The 19,348-nt window shown below is 50.8% G+C and overlaps 1 protein-coding gene across 1 annotated transcript in view; it reads left to right on the forward strand.

The window, feature by feature from the left end:
* Positions 1-19,348, forward strand: part of MLLT1 (MLLT1 super elongation complex subunit) — a 63,853-nt gene that overhangs the window by 18,298 nt on the left and 26,207 nt on the right. Inside the window, exon 3 of the mRNA XM_042782766.1 lies at positions 2,903-2,985. Coding sequence (XP_042638700.1) covers positions 2,903-2,985 — 83 coding nt within the window. The remainder of the gene's footprint in view (positions 1-2,902; positions 2,986-19,348) is intronic.

The raw sequence follows: 19,348 nt of genomic DNA on the forward strand, positions 1-19,348 counted from the left end.
ATTCTGTATCCTTCACTTCAAGGCTCAGGGGTCCAAGATTATCTTCTGTGTCTGTGTTAATTGGTTTCCCTTTTCTTTGTTGAAGAGGGTCTTTGCAATCCTTCTGCCTAGTCCGCCATCTTGCCGGAAATCCCTTTCTCTGTTTATCTTGATGTTGCTCATTGATCCGATGAGATGTAATTCATGTTAGATTCACTGTTTAGCAGTGCAGTGCAGTATTTTTAAGGACACACACAAACTTGTGTGACCATCACCACTGCCTTAATTCCAGGACATTTTTATCACCCCAAAAGAAACCCCATCCCCACCATTAGAGGGGTCCCTGGTGGTGTATATAGTTAAGCTCTCGACTACTGGCTGAGAGGTCGATGGAAAGACAGGCTTGGTAATGTTCTAGAGGGTCCCAGTATCAGGAGCCCTGTGGGGCACAGTTCTGCTCTGACACACATGGGGGCATCGTGAATTGGTGTTAACTTCACGGCAGCAACAGCCCACTGTGCTTGGTCTTGCCCCCTGTTTCTGAGCCTGTGGGCCCCAGGGAGCTCTCACCTGCCCTGCAGTGCTCCCCAGATGGTGGGCTGCAACAGCTCCTCCTGTTTCCTTGGCCAGCACGCCCACATCTGTGTTCTCTGACAGGAATTCGCCAGGCGCCCTCTTGTGCCCTCCATCTTCGCTGTATTGGTGTATTGTATGTGTGTGGATTTCTGTGGCGCAGGCGGGACAGCAGGCAGAAGCGTCTGTGCGCTGGGTGTGCTGTGGTGGTTGCAGCCTGTGCTCCTGTGTTAGAACCTCGTCGCTCCGGGGACAGCCCTTTTCAGTCATATGACAGGTCTTTGGGTTCCTTGGCTGGCGGGGTCTGTCATCTAGTTGGGATGATGAGATCAACTGTGACATGTGTATTTGGAAACTTTGCCATGTGTACCTGGTGACATGCAACAGTTAAGTGCCTGACTGCTGACTGGAAGGCTGGTAATTCACAGCCACCCAGCAGCACTGTAGGAGAAAGACCTGGCAACCTGCTTCTGTAGAGATTACAGGCCAGAAAACCCTGTGGGGCAGTTCTGCTGTGAATCAGAATCAACTTGATGGCACCACCAACAATTTATGCAGACCTGGGTGTTGGGTGACATGCTCAGAGTGGCAGGTCTGGTTTGTGTGCGAGGTCCTGCCCTCCAGAAGCTTCCAGAGTATGTGTGTATGGGTGGGGACACTGGGCCATCATGCAGTGTGTGTGTGGGGGGGAGTCTTAGATCAGAGAGAAATGGCAGTGGGCCTGAGTGGATGTGGAGGGAAAGTGGGGTTTCAGCAGAGTCCAGCGAGGAGGTGGGCTGGAGGGAGTGTAGGGAAAGGTGTGTAGGGCCCTGGTGTCTCGTACCTCCATCACTCTCTGTGGCTTTGTACTCCAGAGCTCCCAGCCCCTTCCCTGCTCCTCTGCTACAGTGTGCTGTAGCCTGGGCCCAGGCAAGGCTGACCCACCAGTCCTGCCCTTGTGAGGTCACTCTGAGTTTACCTGGCTGACCATTTTGTTTGGATTGGCATATGAGAGAGATGGAGCTGCTGGGTGGTGCAAACAGTTACACACTCAAAAGATTGGCAGTTCGAGTCTACCCAGGGGCACCTTGGAAGAAAGCCCTGGCATTCTACTTTTTAAAAATCGCCCCCTAAAAACACTGTAGAGCCCGGTTCCACTGAGGCCCACGTGGGGTTGTGCCGAGTCAGAATAGGTTCGACAGTAGCTGCCTGGTTTTGGTTTGTGAGGTGGGTCTGTGAGAGCTGGAAGACTTCTCTTTTTTTAAAGAAAAGTCTTATGATGTTTTAGTAAAAAAAACAAAAAGGAAATAATTTTTCATTATGTTTGATAAACCTTTCTCTAGCAATTCTTGGTGCCATTATGGATTACCCTGTTTTGTACAAATATGTGTATATGAAGCTTTTTAAAAATCGGGAATTTTTCCTGTCTCTTGTTGGTGGTTACCTCTGGAGAGGGAGGGGTGGAAGGTGATGAGCACATAGCTGTTAGGGTCCAAATTTTTTCCCTTCAGAGAGGAGAACATGCATAATGAAGGAATCTCTGGTGGCACAATGGTTAAGCCCTGAGCTGCCAGCACAAAGGCCAGGGCAGTTTGAACCCACCAGCCACTCTGCAGGAGAAATATGTGGCTGCCGGCTTCCATAGAGATGGGCAGCCTTGGGGCAATTCCACTCTGTCCTGTAAGGTCTCTGAGTCGGAATCAGCTTAGCAGCAGTAGGTGTTTTTGGCTTTTGTGAGATGAAAGTGCACTCTCAGAACGTTGGCAGGTCAACACAAGAATGAGGTTCTGGGAGCTCGCTCAGTTTACTTGCACTCTGCTGGCTGTTTTCATTTCATCTTTCTCTTTTTTGAGTGTCGGGGACATCGAGGCTCTGTAATGGCACTGAAGACTTTCTCTTAGCCTCTGAGGTAGAACTCAGAGAATGGCAGCAGAGCCGGCCTTTATTGCACGGTGTCTGAGTCTTGGGTTCAAGGGGATGGCTGGAGTCGGGTGACTTGGTGGAGCTTACTGGCCTGGAGATAGGCCCTGCCAGGTCTCGCTGATGCTCAAGCCATCCTTGCTGACCTAGGTCAGCTGGGTACGTGGCCCATGGCTATTGCTGCTTCTCTGGCCTATGGCCCTCCTCAGCTGTAGGAGCAAGCCCTCTGGCAGCAGAGGCCAACACCCTCCTGCTCTCCCCCTCTGAGCCCCACTTCTGTGGCTCTTTGCTCCTTCTCTTCTCCGTGTTCCCTTCTGTTTGACATTCCACGGCCCAGGGTCAGCCCAACTTCCTGAGACGCCAGTGGGCTGCAGCAGGGAGATGACCAGGAGCCTGACCCAGCCTATGATAGGGCAGGAAGCTGATGGATACGTTTTCCCTTTCTTTTTAGTGTGCAAGGAGCCCCCCTACAAAGTGGAGGAGTCGGGTTACGCTGGCTTCATCATGCCCATCGAGGTGCACTTCAAAAACAAGGTAGGACCCTCGGTGGCAGCAAGAAAGACCCTCGTCCCATAGAGACACACGGGGCAGGCACAACTCCTCGCATGAGAGCACGGTGAGACGCGCTGACCATTAGTGAGCAAACACAGCAGAGCTGGAGCCATGGCCAGTGGGCTGGTGGCTTTCCTTTCTTGTGGCGGGAGGGGTGCTCTGGTAGCAGAGGTGGGGAGTGCAGGTGGATTCGACTTTTTCTTAAAGAGCCCTGGTGGTACACTGGTTAAGCACTCAGCTACTAACTAAAACTTTGGCGGTTCTAACCCACCCAGTGGCTCTGTGGGAGAAAGACCCAGTAATCTGCTTCCGTATAGATTGCAGCCTAGAAAGCCCTGTGAGGTGGTTCTGCCCTGTCACGTGGGATTGCCATGAGTCAGAATCCACTCGACAGCTGCTAACATCGATAAGGCCTGGCCCATGGGCCGTCCCTGAGGCCCAGTCACCATGTCACATGAGGCAGTGATGGTGGAGCTTTGGAAGCAACCTCAGCGTCCCATAGTTGGAGACTGTGGATAAATTTGTGGTCCTTCCTCTAAGTGGACCATTCGACGTCCTGGGGGACGCTTGTAGTGCTGAATGAGAAAGAGCAGGTGCATATCTTTGAGGGGTCCCTGGGTGGCATACACGGCTAAGTGCTTGATCACTAGCTGACAGGATGGAAGTCAGGCCTGGTGGTCTGCTTCCGATAGGTCACAGCCTTGAAGACCTATGGAGCGATTCCACTCGTGGGGTTGCCAGGAATCAGAATTGACTCCATGACAACTAACAACTACAGTGTTAACGTAATGTCTGTTATTTATAGAAGGAACATCATGGCACAGTGATTAAGCACTCGACTGCTAGCCGAAAGGTCAGCAGTTCCAGCCTACTAGCTGCTCGGTGAAAGAAAGATTAGGCAGTCTACTTCCATAAAGATTACAGGCTTGGAGAATCTATGGGGCAGTTCTACTCTGTACTATAGGGTCACTGTGAGTTGGACTTGACTTGATGATGATGGGTTTGTTTTTTTGGTATTATTTATAGAAAGCAATTAAATGCAACAAAAGTGTGACAGTGATTTGGGTGGTGAGATTACAGGGAATTTTTATTTTATTTTCTTCTGTATTTTCTAAACATTTACAGTGAACATCCATAATTTTTCTTTTAATCCCAATAGTTAAAATACAAACAGTACCTCCTCCTGTAGCCTGCTGCTGCTCTTCTTCACAGGCACCCACCAGGGGATAGTGGTGACATTTTGGCTCAAGGCAGCCTGGCCCCAGATGGGTGCTGTTTCCTGTGCATAGCCGGCCTGCAGGAAGGAGGTCCCCCCAGGAGGCTAGGCATTCCTGGTTCACACGTGGCTGTGCTGGAGACATACAGCAGGAATCACTTTGTGCACCAACTACCTGGTGTTAATAACCTCTGGGAACGGTGGTCAGCTGTGCGGCCCCACAGGGCACTGAGTGGCATTTCCATGGCCACAGTGTAACAGGAACTCAGGTTCTGGGCCTCCAGCATACCACGGCACAATGGGATTGTTTTGGTTTTCTAGTGCTGCTCTAACAGAAAATACCGTAAGTGGGTGGTTTTGAACAAACAGGGATTTATTTTCTTACAGTTTAGGAGGCTAGAAGCCCCAGTTCAAAGTGCCAGCTCTAGGAGCTGGGTGAAAGCCACTTAACCTTGGGCTTCAGCTCTGCCTCTTGCTCCTAGCCCCCTGAAGCTAGAGGCTTCTCTTAACTCAGGCAGCTGTTGGCTGCTGAGGCTGACAAACCCAAGGTTGACAAGTAAACTGGCACAGTCCCGTAACTACCAAGCACCATGGCAGGCCACTAGTTCAAGTCCAGAAGCAGTCTCAAGATCAGCAGACAACATGGCAGGCTGCTGAGATGAAGACTCGGCTGAATGCAGGATGTAGATGAGCCAAAAAGCTCAGAGACCTTTCTCAAAGCTGCTTGTTACATAGAAGAAGCAGCCCACACCCCTAAGGCAGCTACTCAGCTGCTCCAGTAGAGTCCACTATGGAGTTGATTACTGGTCTCATCATGGGATTAACTACATCCAGCTGCCCAGCCACTCAACGAGGCCCAGCCAAGTTGACACATAACCTTAACTACCACAGGCATCTTGGGGGCTGAGTCTCTGAAGGAGATGGGGGCCACAGCACAGTGGGATCTTGAGGCCTCGGTCTCTGGCAAAGCGGAATTTTGGGTGCCGGGTTTTGAGGATCCCTGTTCCAGGAGACGTGCTGCTGCAGCTGCATGGAGTCGGCCTGAGTGCTTGGATGACATCTCCTGCTGTGGAAAGAATGGGAGCATGTCTCAGGCCCCACAGCTCTGCTGCCGGCTTGTGGGGGGAGGCAGGGAGCAGCCCTTCCTGTGTCACACTCCTGCATGGCTGGCACACAGCAGCAGGGGGAGTGTTCTGAGGCTTGGCTGGGGGTGGCAAGGCCGAGGATCTCCTGAGGGGTGGGAGCGTGGCTTGGAGGGAAGCAGACTGGCACAGGGCTGTCTGGTCTCATCCCTGCTGGGGTGAGTTCTGTGGTGGGGCTGAGGGGGTAGTAGCCCCTCATGGGTCACTGGGTATGCTCCTCTATGCAGAGCCCTCTGCTGCCCACTGCAAGCAGGTATTCCATTGGGGGCAGGCGGTATTGGTGCCCTGGTGGCCAGAAAACATGGTGCAGCTCCTCCGAGGTTCGGGAACCGTTTAGGGGTCTGCAGGTGAGAACATGGTATAGTTCCTTTGAAGTCTGGGGACAGTCTGGGGGTCCACGGGCTCCGCAAGGCCACCTTCTCCTGGGAGCTGCCCAGAAGCTGAGTCTGCAGCCAGGCAGGTACTGGCAGGCCCAGGGTCTGCCTGGAGGCCCCGGCCTACTCAAGGGGTGGGGCAGGACATGAAGGCTGGTCTGGAGTCCAGAGCCTTTCCTGAGTCCAGGGCTGACAAGACTTGGGCTCAGTCTTTTCTCTGTAAGGTGAGGCTCGGGCTCTAGCTGGGCCCTGCCCTGCCAGGGTATGGCCTCCACGGCTTCCTACATACTGTCTGTTGCACCAGGCCCCACCAGCTGGATGGCAGGACACTGCCTAGTGTCCGTGTGTCCAGGCAGAAGGTCCAGGGCTTCTGGAGCCATTTGAGGCCTTGGAGACCATCTGGACCAGGTGTCCCCACCTTCTTCCTGGTGGGCTGAGTGGTGCTGTGCCTGGGGGGTCTCCCCTGTAGGGGAGGGTATAGTGCTGGATATTTGGGGCCAGGGAGGTAGCAGCCCCCAGGCTTTGGTGTCCCACCACCAGCATCTGACCTGCCACGCTCAGTGTTAGAAGCGAGCCGGAGCCCCCTGTTGCTCTCTGTCCCATGCAGGCAACTGCCCAAAGCCAGGGGCCTGAGCTTGCCGTAGGGCAGAGTGTGCTGTACTTTGGTTCTGATTTCAAGGCTGCAGCCAGGCCCCCTGCCTCCGAGCCCTCCAGACCATTGCTCTTCAGACAGGACCCTAAGGCCCAAGGGTGTTAGCGGCCATGTTAAGACCTAGGCGATACTCAGCCCAGTGTGGTTGAGTTGTTTCTTGAGCCATTTGGGAGGCCGGACTCAGTTCACTGGGGCTGCTGAGTTGGCCGGGGGTTAGAGGCCTAGTTACATGGGAAGGGGCCATTCATTTCTCTGCCACCGTTTGTTTTGCCGGGAGCCTGGGGAGGTAAAGCAGTGCCTTGGGAGTGGGCCTGTGCCATCTCCTCGTGTGATAGCACGTGGGGTTCAGGGTCTCTCCCACACTGGTGGCTCAGTGGTAGAATTTTCTCCTTCCATGCAGAAGACCTGGGTTCGATTCCTGGCCAGTGCATGTCATGCACAGCCCCCACCTGCTGGCAGTGGAGGCCTGTGTGTTGCTAGGATGTTGAACAGGTTTCATCAGAGCTTCCAGAGTAAGATGGGCGAGGCATCAAGGCCTGGGGATCGGCTTTGGAAATTCAGCCATGAAAACCCCATGGGTCACAACGGTCTGATCTGCATCTGATCATGGGGTGGTGTAGGAAGTACAGTGTTTCATTTCATTGTGTGTGGGGTTGCCACGAGTGAGGCTGACTGGGTGGCAGCTGACAGCACCACCTTCCACTGCTGGATACAGGGAAGGCAGAGCACATGGGTGCTGCTGATCCACTCCTAGTTCTCGCCCTCGCTCCTTTGGGGGAACCTGCTGGCTGGTCACAGGCAACCCACCCTCAGGCATTACAGAACGCAGGTGCAGAGAAGCCATGTCAGACCCCCCCACACACACACCTCATCCGGGTCTACCTTGACTCTCAGTCTCCCCTGACCAGCCCTCTCCTGAGTCCAGACTTCAGGCCCGTTCCTGTTGGAACGTCCTGCCTCCTTGTTGTTGTAAGGTGCTGTCAAGTCGATTCTGACTCCTAGTGACCCCGGGTGACACAGAAGTGCTCCATAGGGTTTCCTAGGCTGTCATCTTCACCAGAGCAGACTGCCAGGCCTTTTTCCTGCTGAGCTACTTAGTGGGTGGGTTTGAACCACTGACCTCGTGGTTAATGTTGCACTATCAGGCTCCTGGGGTGTAACCTTCATGGGTAAATCTCTCCCTTTTTTTTTTTTTTGTGTTGTTTTGTGCCGTCGGGTTGTCTCCAACTCATAGAGACCTTATGTACAACAGAAAGAAATATCGCCCAGTCCTGTGTGAGCCTCGCAATCGCTACTATACCTGAGCCCATTGCTGCAGCCACCATGTCATTCGACCTTGTTGAGGACCTTCCCCTCATTTGTTGACCCTCCACTTTACTAAGTGTGACATCCTTCTCCATGGAATGGTTCCTTCTGACAGCATGACCAAAGTAGGTGAGATGCAGTCTGGCCATTCTCGCTTCCAAGGAGCATTCTGGCTGCTCTTCCTCCAGGACAGATTTGTTCATTCTTTCAGCAGTCCACGGTACTTTCCGTATTCTTCTCCAACACCACTACTCAAAAGTGTCAACTCTTCTCCCTTTTTAGGGTCAGGTTTTGGAATCCCAGCCTGTGTTTTCACCTGAGCCCTGTGGGCAGATGTACATGGATGTGCTTGTTTGCATGCTCCCTTAGGGGCTGTTTGGCTGTGACCTTAGGATGTGCTTGTCTCCATGTTCCCTCAGGGGGCTGTTTGGCTACGAGCAGTTCTCAGATCTCGTTCATGCTCTCTCGCTCTTGCGCTCTCTCTCTCTCTCTCTCCATGCACTCTGCATCCCTGTGCACTGGGAATCTGCTGCTCTGGTGGTCGTTTTGCCCCCAGAGGGCCCTGCACCAAGAGAACCTGGGAGGTGTGCCCAGCCTGGAATGTTCTGTGGTCCACTGTGGGTTGTGTGTTGGGTATCAGGCATTTTGCTGATTTAGTCTCAGAATGAGCCCTGCAGGAAGGTCACCTCCCCGACTTAGGGTCAAAGGCTTGCCAGGGTGCCGGCTCATTGGGTCAGGGTCACAAGGTAACTCGTGGAGCTGGGATTCGAACCAGCACAGCATGCAGTCTTGTGTGCAGATGCACATCTGTGGCTCACATACCCAAGCCAGGCATGACCTGGAATGACAGCTGCCCACGAATGCTGGTTTTACTCACATCTAGATGACTTGGCTGATAACCGAAAGGTTGGTAGTTCAAACCCACCCAGTGGCTCCACCGGAGAACGACCTGGTTGTGTAACGATGACAGCCTAGGGGAAGCCCTCTAGGGCAGTTCTGCTTGGTCATATAGGGTTGTCACAGGTTGGAATTGGCTCAGTAGCAACACATGACAGGATCAGTGTTATTTTATGTATTCTGCAAATATTATCTATATGCTTTTAGAAGTTTTGTAAAGATCAGACAATTCTAGAGAAATGACTTGTTAGTTAATTGCAAAGCCAACTTTTCCCACAAATGGACTGATTTGGGATGCTGTCTGAAACAGGGCCCTAAGGGTCTGCTGTCTGCTGCTGAGATGATTTGTCCTCCCCTGATGTGAACAAGAGCTGCTGTAGGTCAGGCAGGTTGGTGTTTGAGATGGTGAGCAAAGCGGGCATGGGAGGTGACAATTCTACCGTTCCCGGCCAGCGCACCTAGTGTGTAACCCCCACGCATCTGTGCGTGGAGGCTGGTGTGTCAGGATGCTGAACAGGTTTCAGTGGTGCTCCTGGGCTAAGATGGACTAGGAAGAAGGGCCTGGCAATTGACTTCTGAAAATCAGCCAGTGGAAGCCCTGTGAATCACAGTAGTCTGATCTGCAGCCCATCACGGGGAAAGCGCAGGACCGGGAAGCGTTTCATTCCGTTGTGCACACAGGGTCACTGTGAGTCAGGGCTGACTTGATGGCAGCCAACAGCAGCAGCAACGGGAGAGGGGGCAGTGACTTGCAGTGGGTGGTCAGTGTGTCCAGTCTTCATGGAGAGTGCAGTTGGGAGCACAGGCCAGAGGTGGATGTGCTGGGCCCAGACTCCAGGCGCTGGCTGTGGGGCTGGGACAGGTCACTTCTGTAGGCCTCACTTTCTCCGTTCATGAGATGGGCTTCCTCATGGTATCTGCTTCTCAGGGCTGTTAGGGGACTGAGAGATGACGGGCAGACACTTGTCCAGGGACCAGCACACAGTGAGCATTCCTGAAGTGTGCAGCTGTCCTGTGGCGATTTCCGCTTAATCTGGGAAAGAAAGTTCTGCCCAGAAAGGCGCCCCAGAGGCTGAGCTGCAGAGATGAGCAAAGGTGTTGTTTGGTTTCTCTTGAGTTCAGGTGAGGGTTTTTTAGCTGGTGCACTTGACCCTGAAAGCTGGTGCACTTGACCCTGAACGTGGCATTGTCTAGAAAACGAAGGACTCATACATAGCACTTGGCACTAGAACTTGACCGAGGCCTCATTTTGTTTGATCTGTTAGCAGGATGTTCTTTCATGGATAAATTCCTCTTTTCTCTAAGGAAAAAAAAAAAAAAAAAAAACTGGGGAGAACTTCATCTGCATTTTAAAAGAAAAAATTACATAATATAGAGAAAGTGTAAAACCAGTTATCAAGTCAGCGTGGACACAGGGCGACCCGTGTATGTCAGAGTAGAACCGTGCTCCAGAGGGTTCTCAGTGGCTGAGTTTTTGGAAGCAGATCACCAGGGCTTGCTTCTGATGTGCCTCTGGGTGGATTCCATCGCCAGCTGAGCGCGTCCACCATTTGCACCCTAAGGACTCCTAGAGAAAGTGAAAAACTCCCATAACCCCCCAGATGATCTTCATCGTTGTCTAAGGGCTGTGCCTGCATTTGCCGTCTGCAGTATTTTTTCCCCTACACGCTCCTGCTCCCCAAACCAGGTGGTCTGACTCCATATTCAGTGTAGTAGAAGTGCTGCCGCCAAGGCCAACGACAACAAACTCACAACCATCAAGTCAATTCCAACTCATAGCCAGCCACCCTCTAAGACAGAGTGGAACTGCCTCACAGGGTCTCCAAGGCTGTCAATCTTTACAGAAGCAAAGCCCAAACCAAACCCACTGCCGTGGAGTCAATTCCGACTCACAGCGCCCCTAGAGGACAGAGTGGAACTGCCCCACAAGGTTTCCAAGGCTGTCAATCTTTACAGAAGCCAACTGTCTCATCTTTGTCCTGCGGAGTGGGTTTGAACTGCCACCAGTGACCCCTGTTCTATTACTGAGAGTGGGCATGCTTCACTTCTTACCCTGGCAGGTGTGTGGGCCCAATGGGATGCTTCTGCCCACCCTTTCACACTCACTTTTGCCATGGCCTCTTGGGACCTACACTTTGGGGCTCCCTGCTTATCTGGAGGCTTTGAGCCATTCCAGATGGTCCTCTGCCCTCCTCTACACGCCACCCTTGGGCAGCCCTCGGCTCTCTTGATGTGACTCGTCTCCAAGTCCCATGTGACTGGTTCCTGAGTCCCTTCTCCAGTCCTGTGCTTCTCAAATACTTCTCTGCTTAGGTGACCCACATGTCCCCACTATGTGAATGACCCCATGCTGTACCTGCTGGAGGGCGCCCACCATGTGTTGGAGCCACCATCTCTAAGGCACAGGCAGGTTCTCAGGTCACTCTGGCTCCTCCCTGCTCCTTATTCCCCAACCTGTCCCCGGGTCTTGTCAGTCCTCTCTTCTTGGCATCTCTTCAGTGTTCAGGAACATCTTTGTCCAGGCCACACTTGACACCTGCCTAGAACCTTGCAGACCCCTCAGACTGGCGTTCCCCATTCTTGCTTTCCTCCTTACCTTTTCCTCTCTAACCATAATGTTTCCGAAAACACAAGTGTTAGCTGATCTCTTCCACACTCTAAGAACCATTTTGTGGCTAACCCTTACTCTTGAGGTACACAAGGGATCTCTTTATATACATACATACATATGTGTATGTATATGTACGTGTGTGTGTGAGTATATATATATATACACATATATATATATATACACATATATATATATATGTATATATATATATATTTTGGTGAAAACATACACAGCAAAACCTGTTCCCCTTTAAGTTTCTGGGCATACTGATCAGTGACACTGGTTACGTCCTTCACATCGAGTCGGCATCGTCGTGACGTCTGTGTTGGTTGTTTCACTGCCACTGCCGTGAGCTCCCTGCCCTCAGCCTTCTCGTCTGGGCTTTGGAAAAGCTGTTGCCTAGTTGGTCCTTCATCAGTGATTTCTTTTCTCTTAAAGAAGCATAATACTGAAGGGTGACAGTAAGGATTTCCTGAAATACCTCCAACGAGCTCTCATCCCTCTGCTTGTCTCCTCTGCTCCTGAAATGTCTGCTCACTTCCCCACGTGCCCTTCGTCTCACCACGTGCTCGGACTTGTCTTTGGAATGTGTTTCCTTTTCTTCTAGGACCGTGTGTAGACCCAGTTTGTCTGATCCTCAGCCTTGGGATGACATGTTTTTGTGTGTGGTTCCATTCAGCAGCCCCACCAGCAGGGAGTGGGAGTCCCAGTTGCCCTGTATCCTTACCTGTACTTGCTATTGGCCGTTCTTTTGATTTTAGCCATTCTGATAGGTGCGAGGAGCTCTGGGTGGTGGAGGCAGTTAATGTGCTCAGCTGCTAACCGAAAAGTTGGAGGTTTAAGTCTATGCAGAGGTGCCTTGGAAGAAAGACCTGATGATCTGCTTAAGGAAAACAAATAAAACCAGCCATAGAAATCCCTATGGAGCACAGTTCGACTCTGACACACCTGGGATCACCACTAGTAGCAGCTGCCCTTGAACTGCTAATAGATGTGTAGTATCTCACTGTGTTTCGAAAAAATTTTATTGTAGTGAAAATATGCATAAAAGCATACCTTTTCTCAGCAATTTCTGAACATACAGTTCAGTGACATTGATTACCTTCTTCTTGTTGTGCAGCCATGCTTCCTACCTCGGAATCTCATTGGGGTTCTGATTGCATCTCCCTAATGGCTAATGCCCTCGGAAGGAAGGTTGGACAATCTACTTCTGTAGTGGTACCACCTTGGAAACCCAAGGAGGGGTCACTATGAGTCGGGTCCAACTCCACGGCACATAACAACAGCAACAACAATGGCTAATAATGCCCAGCATTTGTCTGTCAGTTTGTCATACTGTGGTGGCTTGTGTGTTGCTATGAGGCTGGAGGCTATGCTACTGGTATTTCAAATACCAACAGGGTCATCCATGGTGGACAGGTTTCAATAGAACTTCCAGACTAAGACTGGGAAGAAGGAGGGGGCCATCCACTTCTGAAAAAATTGGCCACTGAAAACCTTATACTAATATCAGTGAAACATAGTCTGATATAGTGCCAGATGAGCCCCTCAGGTTGGAAGGCACTCAAAATATGACTGGGGAAGAGCTGCCTCCTCAAAGGAGAGTCGACCTTAATGATGTGGGTGGAGTAAAGCTTTCAGGATCATCATTTGCAGATGAGGACACAACTGAAAATGGGAAGAACCAGCTGTAAGCATCCGTGATTAATCAGAATGTGGAATATATGAAGTATGAGTCTAGAAAATTGGTTGTTGTTGTTATTATGTGTCCTCGAGTCAGACCTGACTCATAGCGACCCCTCCTTGGGTTTCTGAGGCAATATCACTACAGAAGTAGTAGTCAAAAATGAAATAGAATGCATAAAGATCAATATCCTAGGCATTAGTGAGCTGAAATGGGCTGGTTTTGGCCATTTTGAATCAATCATATCGTCTATTATGCTGGGAATAACAAATTGAAGAGAAATGGTGTCTCATTCATTGTCACAAAGAACCTTTCAAGAACTATCCTGAAGTACAATGCTTTCAGTGATAAGGTAATATCCATATGCCTATAAAGAAGACCAGGAGCTCTGGAGCATAATGCCTAAGCTACTTGACTGCTAACCAGAAGGCTGGTGGTTCAAACCCACCAGCCACTCCTCGGAAGGAAGGTTGGGCAATCTACTTCTGTAGTGATACTGCCTCGGAAACCCAAGGAGGGGTCGCTATGTGTCGGGGCCGACTCGACGGCACATAACAACAACAACAACAACAACAACAACATAAGGAAGTCCAGTTAGTACTACTACTATTCAAATTTACACACCACCCATTAAAGCCACAGATGAGGAAATTGAAGATTTTTACCAACATCTGCAGTCTGAAATTGATCGAACATGCAGTCAAGATGTGTTAATAATTACTGGTGATTGGAATGTGAAAGTTGGAAACAAAGAAAACTCATTGGTAGTTTGAAAATATGACCTTGGTGATAGAATGATTCTGGAGATTGCATGATAGAATTTTGCAAGACCAACAACTTACTCATTGCAAATACCTTTGTACAATGACTTATACAGTGGCTATATGCATGGACCTCAACAGATGGAGTACACTGGGACCAGATTGACTACATCTGTGGAAAGAGGTGATGGAGAAGCTCAGTATCATTTGTCAAAACAAGGTCAGGAGCTGACTGTGGAATCACCAACTGCTCATGTGCAAATTCAAGTTGAAGCTAAGAAAATTAAAACAAGTTCACGAGAGCTAAAATATGATTGTATCCTACCTGAATTTAGAAACTATCTGATGAGTAGATTTGATGCATTGAACACCAGTGATACAAGAACAGATGAGTTGTGGGATGACATCAAGATCATCATACATGAAGAAAGCAAAAGGTCATTTAAAAGAAAAGAAAGGAAGAAAAGACCAAAATGGATGTTAGAAGAGACTCTGAAATTTGCTCTTGAATGGAGAGTAGCTAAAACGAATGGAAAAAAATGACAAAATAAAAGCTGACAGAAGATTTCAAAGGGTGGCTCGAGAAGACGCAGTAAAGTATTATAATGAAATATGCAAAGACCTGGAGTTAGAAAACCAAAAGGGAAGAACATGCTTCAGTTCTGAAAGAACTGACGAAAAAATTCAAGCCTGTGTTGCAGTACTGAAGAATCTGTGGGCAAAATATTCAAAAATGCAAGAAACATCAGAAGCAGATGGAAGGAATACACAGAATCACTGTACAAAAAAGAATTGGTCAATGTTCATCTATTCAAGGAGGTAGCATATATGCTGAAGAACCAATGGTACTGAAGGAAGAAGTTGAAGCTGCGCTAAAGGAATTAGCAAAAAACAAGGTTCCGGGAATCAGTGGAATGAATACCCATTGAGATGTTTCAACACACCAATGCAGTGCTGGAGTTGCCAAGAAATTTGCAAGACAGCTACCTGGCCAACTGATTTGTGTCTGTTCCAAAGAAAGGTGATCTGACTGAATGTAAAAATTATCAAACAATATCACTGTCACATGTAAGTAAAATTGTGCTGAAGATAATTTGAAAAGGGTTGCAGCAGTATATTGGCAGGGAACTTCCAGAAGTTCAGGCTGGAGTCAGGAGAGGACGTGGAAAAAGGGATATAATTGCTTCTGATAGGTCATAGCCTTGAAAACCCTACGGAGGAGTTCTGCTCTGACACATGTGGGGTCGCCGGGAGTCAGGATCCACTTGAGGACAGCTGACAGCATTGTGAGAGGCACCGTTGTCAGAGCCACAGAAGGGCATTTGCTGCCTTGTATTCCTGAGTGTGGGTGGTCTTATTTAGAAAGATTTTTGGTTTTAAAGTCAGTTCATACAGTGCTGGCTTGAGAGCCTTGAACCTTCAGTGGGGTTTTCTTGGGACATGTCCCAGCTGACTTGGGCTTGTGCTGGGGCAGCCGCACAGGCACATGGCCGGTGACCTAGGCTGTCACCCAGCCCTGACCCCAGGCTTTAGATTGGAAATAGTACCCAGTGACCAAGAAAACAAAACAGCACTGTACCCCGAGGCTCTCCCTGGGGTCACTGTGGGCCTCCCACTTGCCCCCAGTTTAAGCGGAAACTTGCTGAGAGTGAGGAACCCAGCCCTCCCTTAAGCGTGCCCCTGCCCAGGTCACTGTGTCTTCACTCCCTGAGCCACGGAATTGGGAGCGGCCTGCTCTGTACAACCCCCCCCCCCCCAGCTTCCAGGCTCTCCAGGGTAGCCCCTCTGATGAGCCGGCTGATGGCAATGGGGACAGTTGGCTGGTTGACATGGCCAAGGGGAAGACCCTTCCCTGGGCAATGCCGAGGGAGCCACACAGAAGTGGCATTGTGTGCGAAGACCCAGAGGAGGGTCTGGGAGCTGTGGAGTTGTGATAGCCAGCATGGCTGGGTGGCTGTGCAGCTCCCACTGTCTTTCCTGGTGGGGCCAGAGCATCTGTATTTCCTGGAAGGTGGTTTGGAGCTGGGCAGGGACTTGCCTCAGTAGAGGGACATGAAGGGGTGCAGCCTGAATTGCGGCCAGGCCACCAGAGCCAGCACCAGCCTCGGCTCACCTCCTTGTGCCTCCTCCTTGGCTCCTGGGGAAGGGATAGAAGCTTTGGCCTGGAGGAGATGGTGTCCCCTTGTCCCCACACACCTAGTCTGGCAGCTGTCAACTGCTTCCTTGCTGATTTCTCTTAGGATCACTCTCCTGAGCAAGCCACCTGTGTCCTGCAAAGACGACATTCCTAGGGAGTGCATGCAGTTTGGAGTCAGCTGCTAACCTAAAGGATGGCAGTGTGAACCCACCCAGGGTGCCATGGAAGAAGGACCTGGCAGTCTGCTTCTGTAAAGATTGTTGTGTATGTGCAGTCGATTCTAACTCATAACAACCTGTAGGACAGAGCAGAATTACCCAGTAGGGTTTCCAAAGCTGTAGCATAGTGCCTAAGGCACTTGACTGCTAACCAGAAGGCTGGCGGTTCAAACCCACCAGCCACTCCTTGGAAGGAAGGTTGGGCATTCCTACTTCCGTAGTGATACTGCCTCGGAAACCCAAGGAGGGGTCGCTATGAGTCGGAGCTGACTCGATGGCAAATAACAACAACAAAAACAACAACAATCTTTATGGGAGCAGATCACCAGGTCTTTCTCTCACAGAGCCACTAGGTGGGTTTGAATCACCAGCCTTTCAGTTAGCACATAACTGTTGAGCCACTAGGGCTTCTTTCCATAAAGATTAAAGCCAAGAAAGCCCTATGGAACAGTTCTGTCTGTAACACATGGGGTCACCATACTTGGAATCAAGTCAGTGGCAACAAGTTTGGTGGTGGTGGTTTTTTTTTTTTTTTTTTGTAAAGATGAGAATCATGTAACTCAGCTGTTTGTACTATAGCTCCCCAAAGAGTGGGAGGGCCACTAGGGAGCAGGCATGGGCCAGGGGACCAGACTCTGGGGGACTAAATTGGCAGGGCCTCGGCCCAGCCCTGCCCAGCTCTCAGAGCACCAGGAGGCTGGGGCTTCCAGTAGCCCCCAGTTTCAGGTTAGTGAGTGCTCGCCTCTGTGCTCTGCACATGTGATCTCAGAACTACCTTGTTTTAGGGATGGTGGCTCGGAGCTCAGGGCAGCTGACACACGTGGTTCTCCTCCTGCCCCTTGCTGATGGCTGAGGCTGCTTGTCTGTTGGGTTCTTACAGCAGCTGCATGGTATCCATGAGGAATGCTGATGGGGCAGATACCAGTCAAACATGGGAGGGGTTCAGGCTGATGCCTCATATTGTCCTGCCAGCCAGCATTCATGGGGATTCCCCCTCTTCCCTACGTGCCCATAAACCACAGTCCATGGGGATCCCCCCCCTTCCCCGAGTGCCCACAAACTACAGTTCACAGGGACTGCCCCCATTTCCCTGCATGCCCATAAACCACAGTCCACGGGGACTCCCTCTCCGTCCCTGAGTGCCTATACATTATAGTCCACGGGGCATCCCCCCACTTTACCACATGCCCATAAACCACAGTCCATGGGGACTCACCCTCCTTCCCTGAGTGCCTATAAACTACAGTCCGTGGGGACTCACCCTCCTTCCCTGAGTGCCCATAAACCACAGTCCACGGGGACTTCCCCTCCCCTGTGTGCTCATAAAATGAAAGCCAAATGGTTGCTATTGAGTTGACCCTTGAGTCAGGGCGACCCACGTGTGTCAGAGTCAAGTGAGCTCCATAGTTTGCAATGACTGATTTTTCAGAAGTAGATTGCCAGGCCTTTCTTCTGAGACACCACCGGCTAGATTCAAACGTCCAACCTTTTGGTTAGCACCTGAGCACGCTAATTCTTTGCACCACCCAGGGCCTCCTGTGTGCTGGCAGCCCTGCGTTCTCTGTCCCGCTTTCATTGAGGTTCAGGGAAGTGAAGGCTTGGCCCCTGTCACACAGGAAGCTGAGGGCAGAGCCCACGATTCTCAGCCACCATGACATCACTCCTCTGAAGCCTTCTGCAGTTTCTTTATACTTACTGAGGTGGTCTCTGAAGGTCGCAGGAGCTGAAACCCTCTCCCTGGCCCGTGTCCTCTAAGTTCCCACTGAGAGAAGGTAGTTGTGTCTGCTCCCAGGGATGTTTTCTGTGTCTGTGTCTGTGTGCACCCTCAGCAGGTCCCTTCTGCATCCTTACACTCGCTGTCTTGTGCCTTCCCAGGCTTGGTGCGGAGCTCTGCCTGAGCCATGTCATCTGCCTTTAGTTCAGAGCTACTGTCATCTGTCAAGGCTTTTCCTCTCTGGGAACACTTGGGGCCTCTCTAGGTGTTTCACTGTTGCACAGGGGCTGGGCAGCGACTGTCCTTGCACACTTGTGTACACATGTATGTGAAGATTTCGGGCTCATGGAATCCTAGGTGTGGAATTTCAAGTTTGGTGGCATTTGCTGATTGTTTTTTTTCCCCCATGTCTCTTCCCTTGGTCAAGGAGCTCTGGTGGCACAGTGGTTAAAGCACTTACATGATTTAGAAGATGAGATGTGGGACTTCTTTAAATTTGCTATATTTAGAGGAAGGAGCCCTGGCGGTGCAGTTATGAAGTGCTTGGCTGCAGGTACCTGAAAGGTTGGTGGTTCAAACTCAACAGCCACTCTGTGGGAGAAAGATGAAGCAATCTGTTGCTGTAAAGATTCACAGCCTTGGAAACCCTGTGGGGCAGCTCTACTCTGTCCTACAGGGCTGCTGTGAGTCGAAGTTGCCTCCGTGGCAGTGAGTTTGGTTTTTGGTTCTCCCTTGCTGCCGTGGAAGCAGCCACTCCATGTATGGTGGCCTGGAAAGCTGGGAGCCAGAGCGAGGGCTGGTCTAATGTCTAATGATAGTGGTGGCTCTGCTGACTGGGGGCTTCTGGTGCCTGGGTTGCATAGCTGATCTTTATGTTTCCCACGCAACTTTGGCAAATGAGTTGTTGGGTGCTGTCAAGTTGATGCCAACTCCTGGCAACCTCGTGTCAGAGCAGAACTGTGCCACCGGATTTTCAATGACATTTTCCCAAAGGAGATTGCCACGTCTTTCTTCTGAGTTGCCTCTGAATGGACTCGAACCTCCAACCTTTCAGTTAGCAGCGAAGCATATTAATTGTATTGCTTGTCGTTGAGGGTACCATCAGGTTGATCCCGACTCATAGTGATCCCACGTGATAGAGTAGAAATGTCCCATTGAGTGTTTTAGGCTGTTATGTTTAGGGAAGCAGATTGCCAGGTCTTTTCTTCTGCAGAGCCTCTGGAGGGTTCAAACTGCCGACTTTGTGGTTGCCAAGCACTGGACTTCTGTGGCCTGAGGGCTTCCAGCAAATGACCGTGCAGATACCATGCGCTCTGTGTCCTCTGCTGAGGGTTGAGAATAGGACCTGCTCTCAGAGTGTTTGCCAGGACTCAGGACAGCCTGGCGATAGCATGTAGCACTAGGCCTACCCCAGGGGAGGGCTAGGTTCCAGGGGCTGGTGGTGGCCATGGCGGCTGAGGAGGGTCCTGGGGGACCCAGGTGTCCAGACTACAGTGGGCCTCATCTGGGCCTGTAAGGGGGTCATGCCTGTTCACCATGTTCCCAGCCCCCAGGCTCTGAGGTTGTCAGTGCGTTGTTGAATTAAAATGCAGAGCTGGCAGGAAGGCTGGGGGTGGAGCCAAGAAAATACATAT

The sequence above is a fragment of the Orycteropus afer genome, unplaced genomic scaffold, assembly GCF_000298275.1.
Source record: "Orycteropus afer afer isolate SDZICR_OR568_19922 unplaced genomic scaffold, OryAfe1.0 scaffold00461, whole genome shotgun sequence".
Lineage (NCBI taxonomy): Eukaryota > Metazoa > Chordata > Mammalia > Tubulidentata > Orycteropodidae > Orycteropus > Orycteropus afer.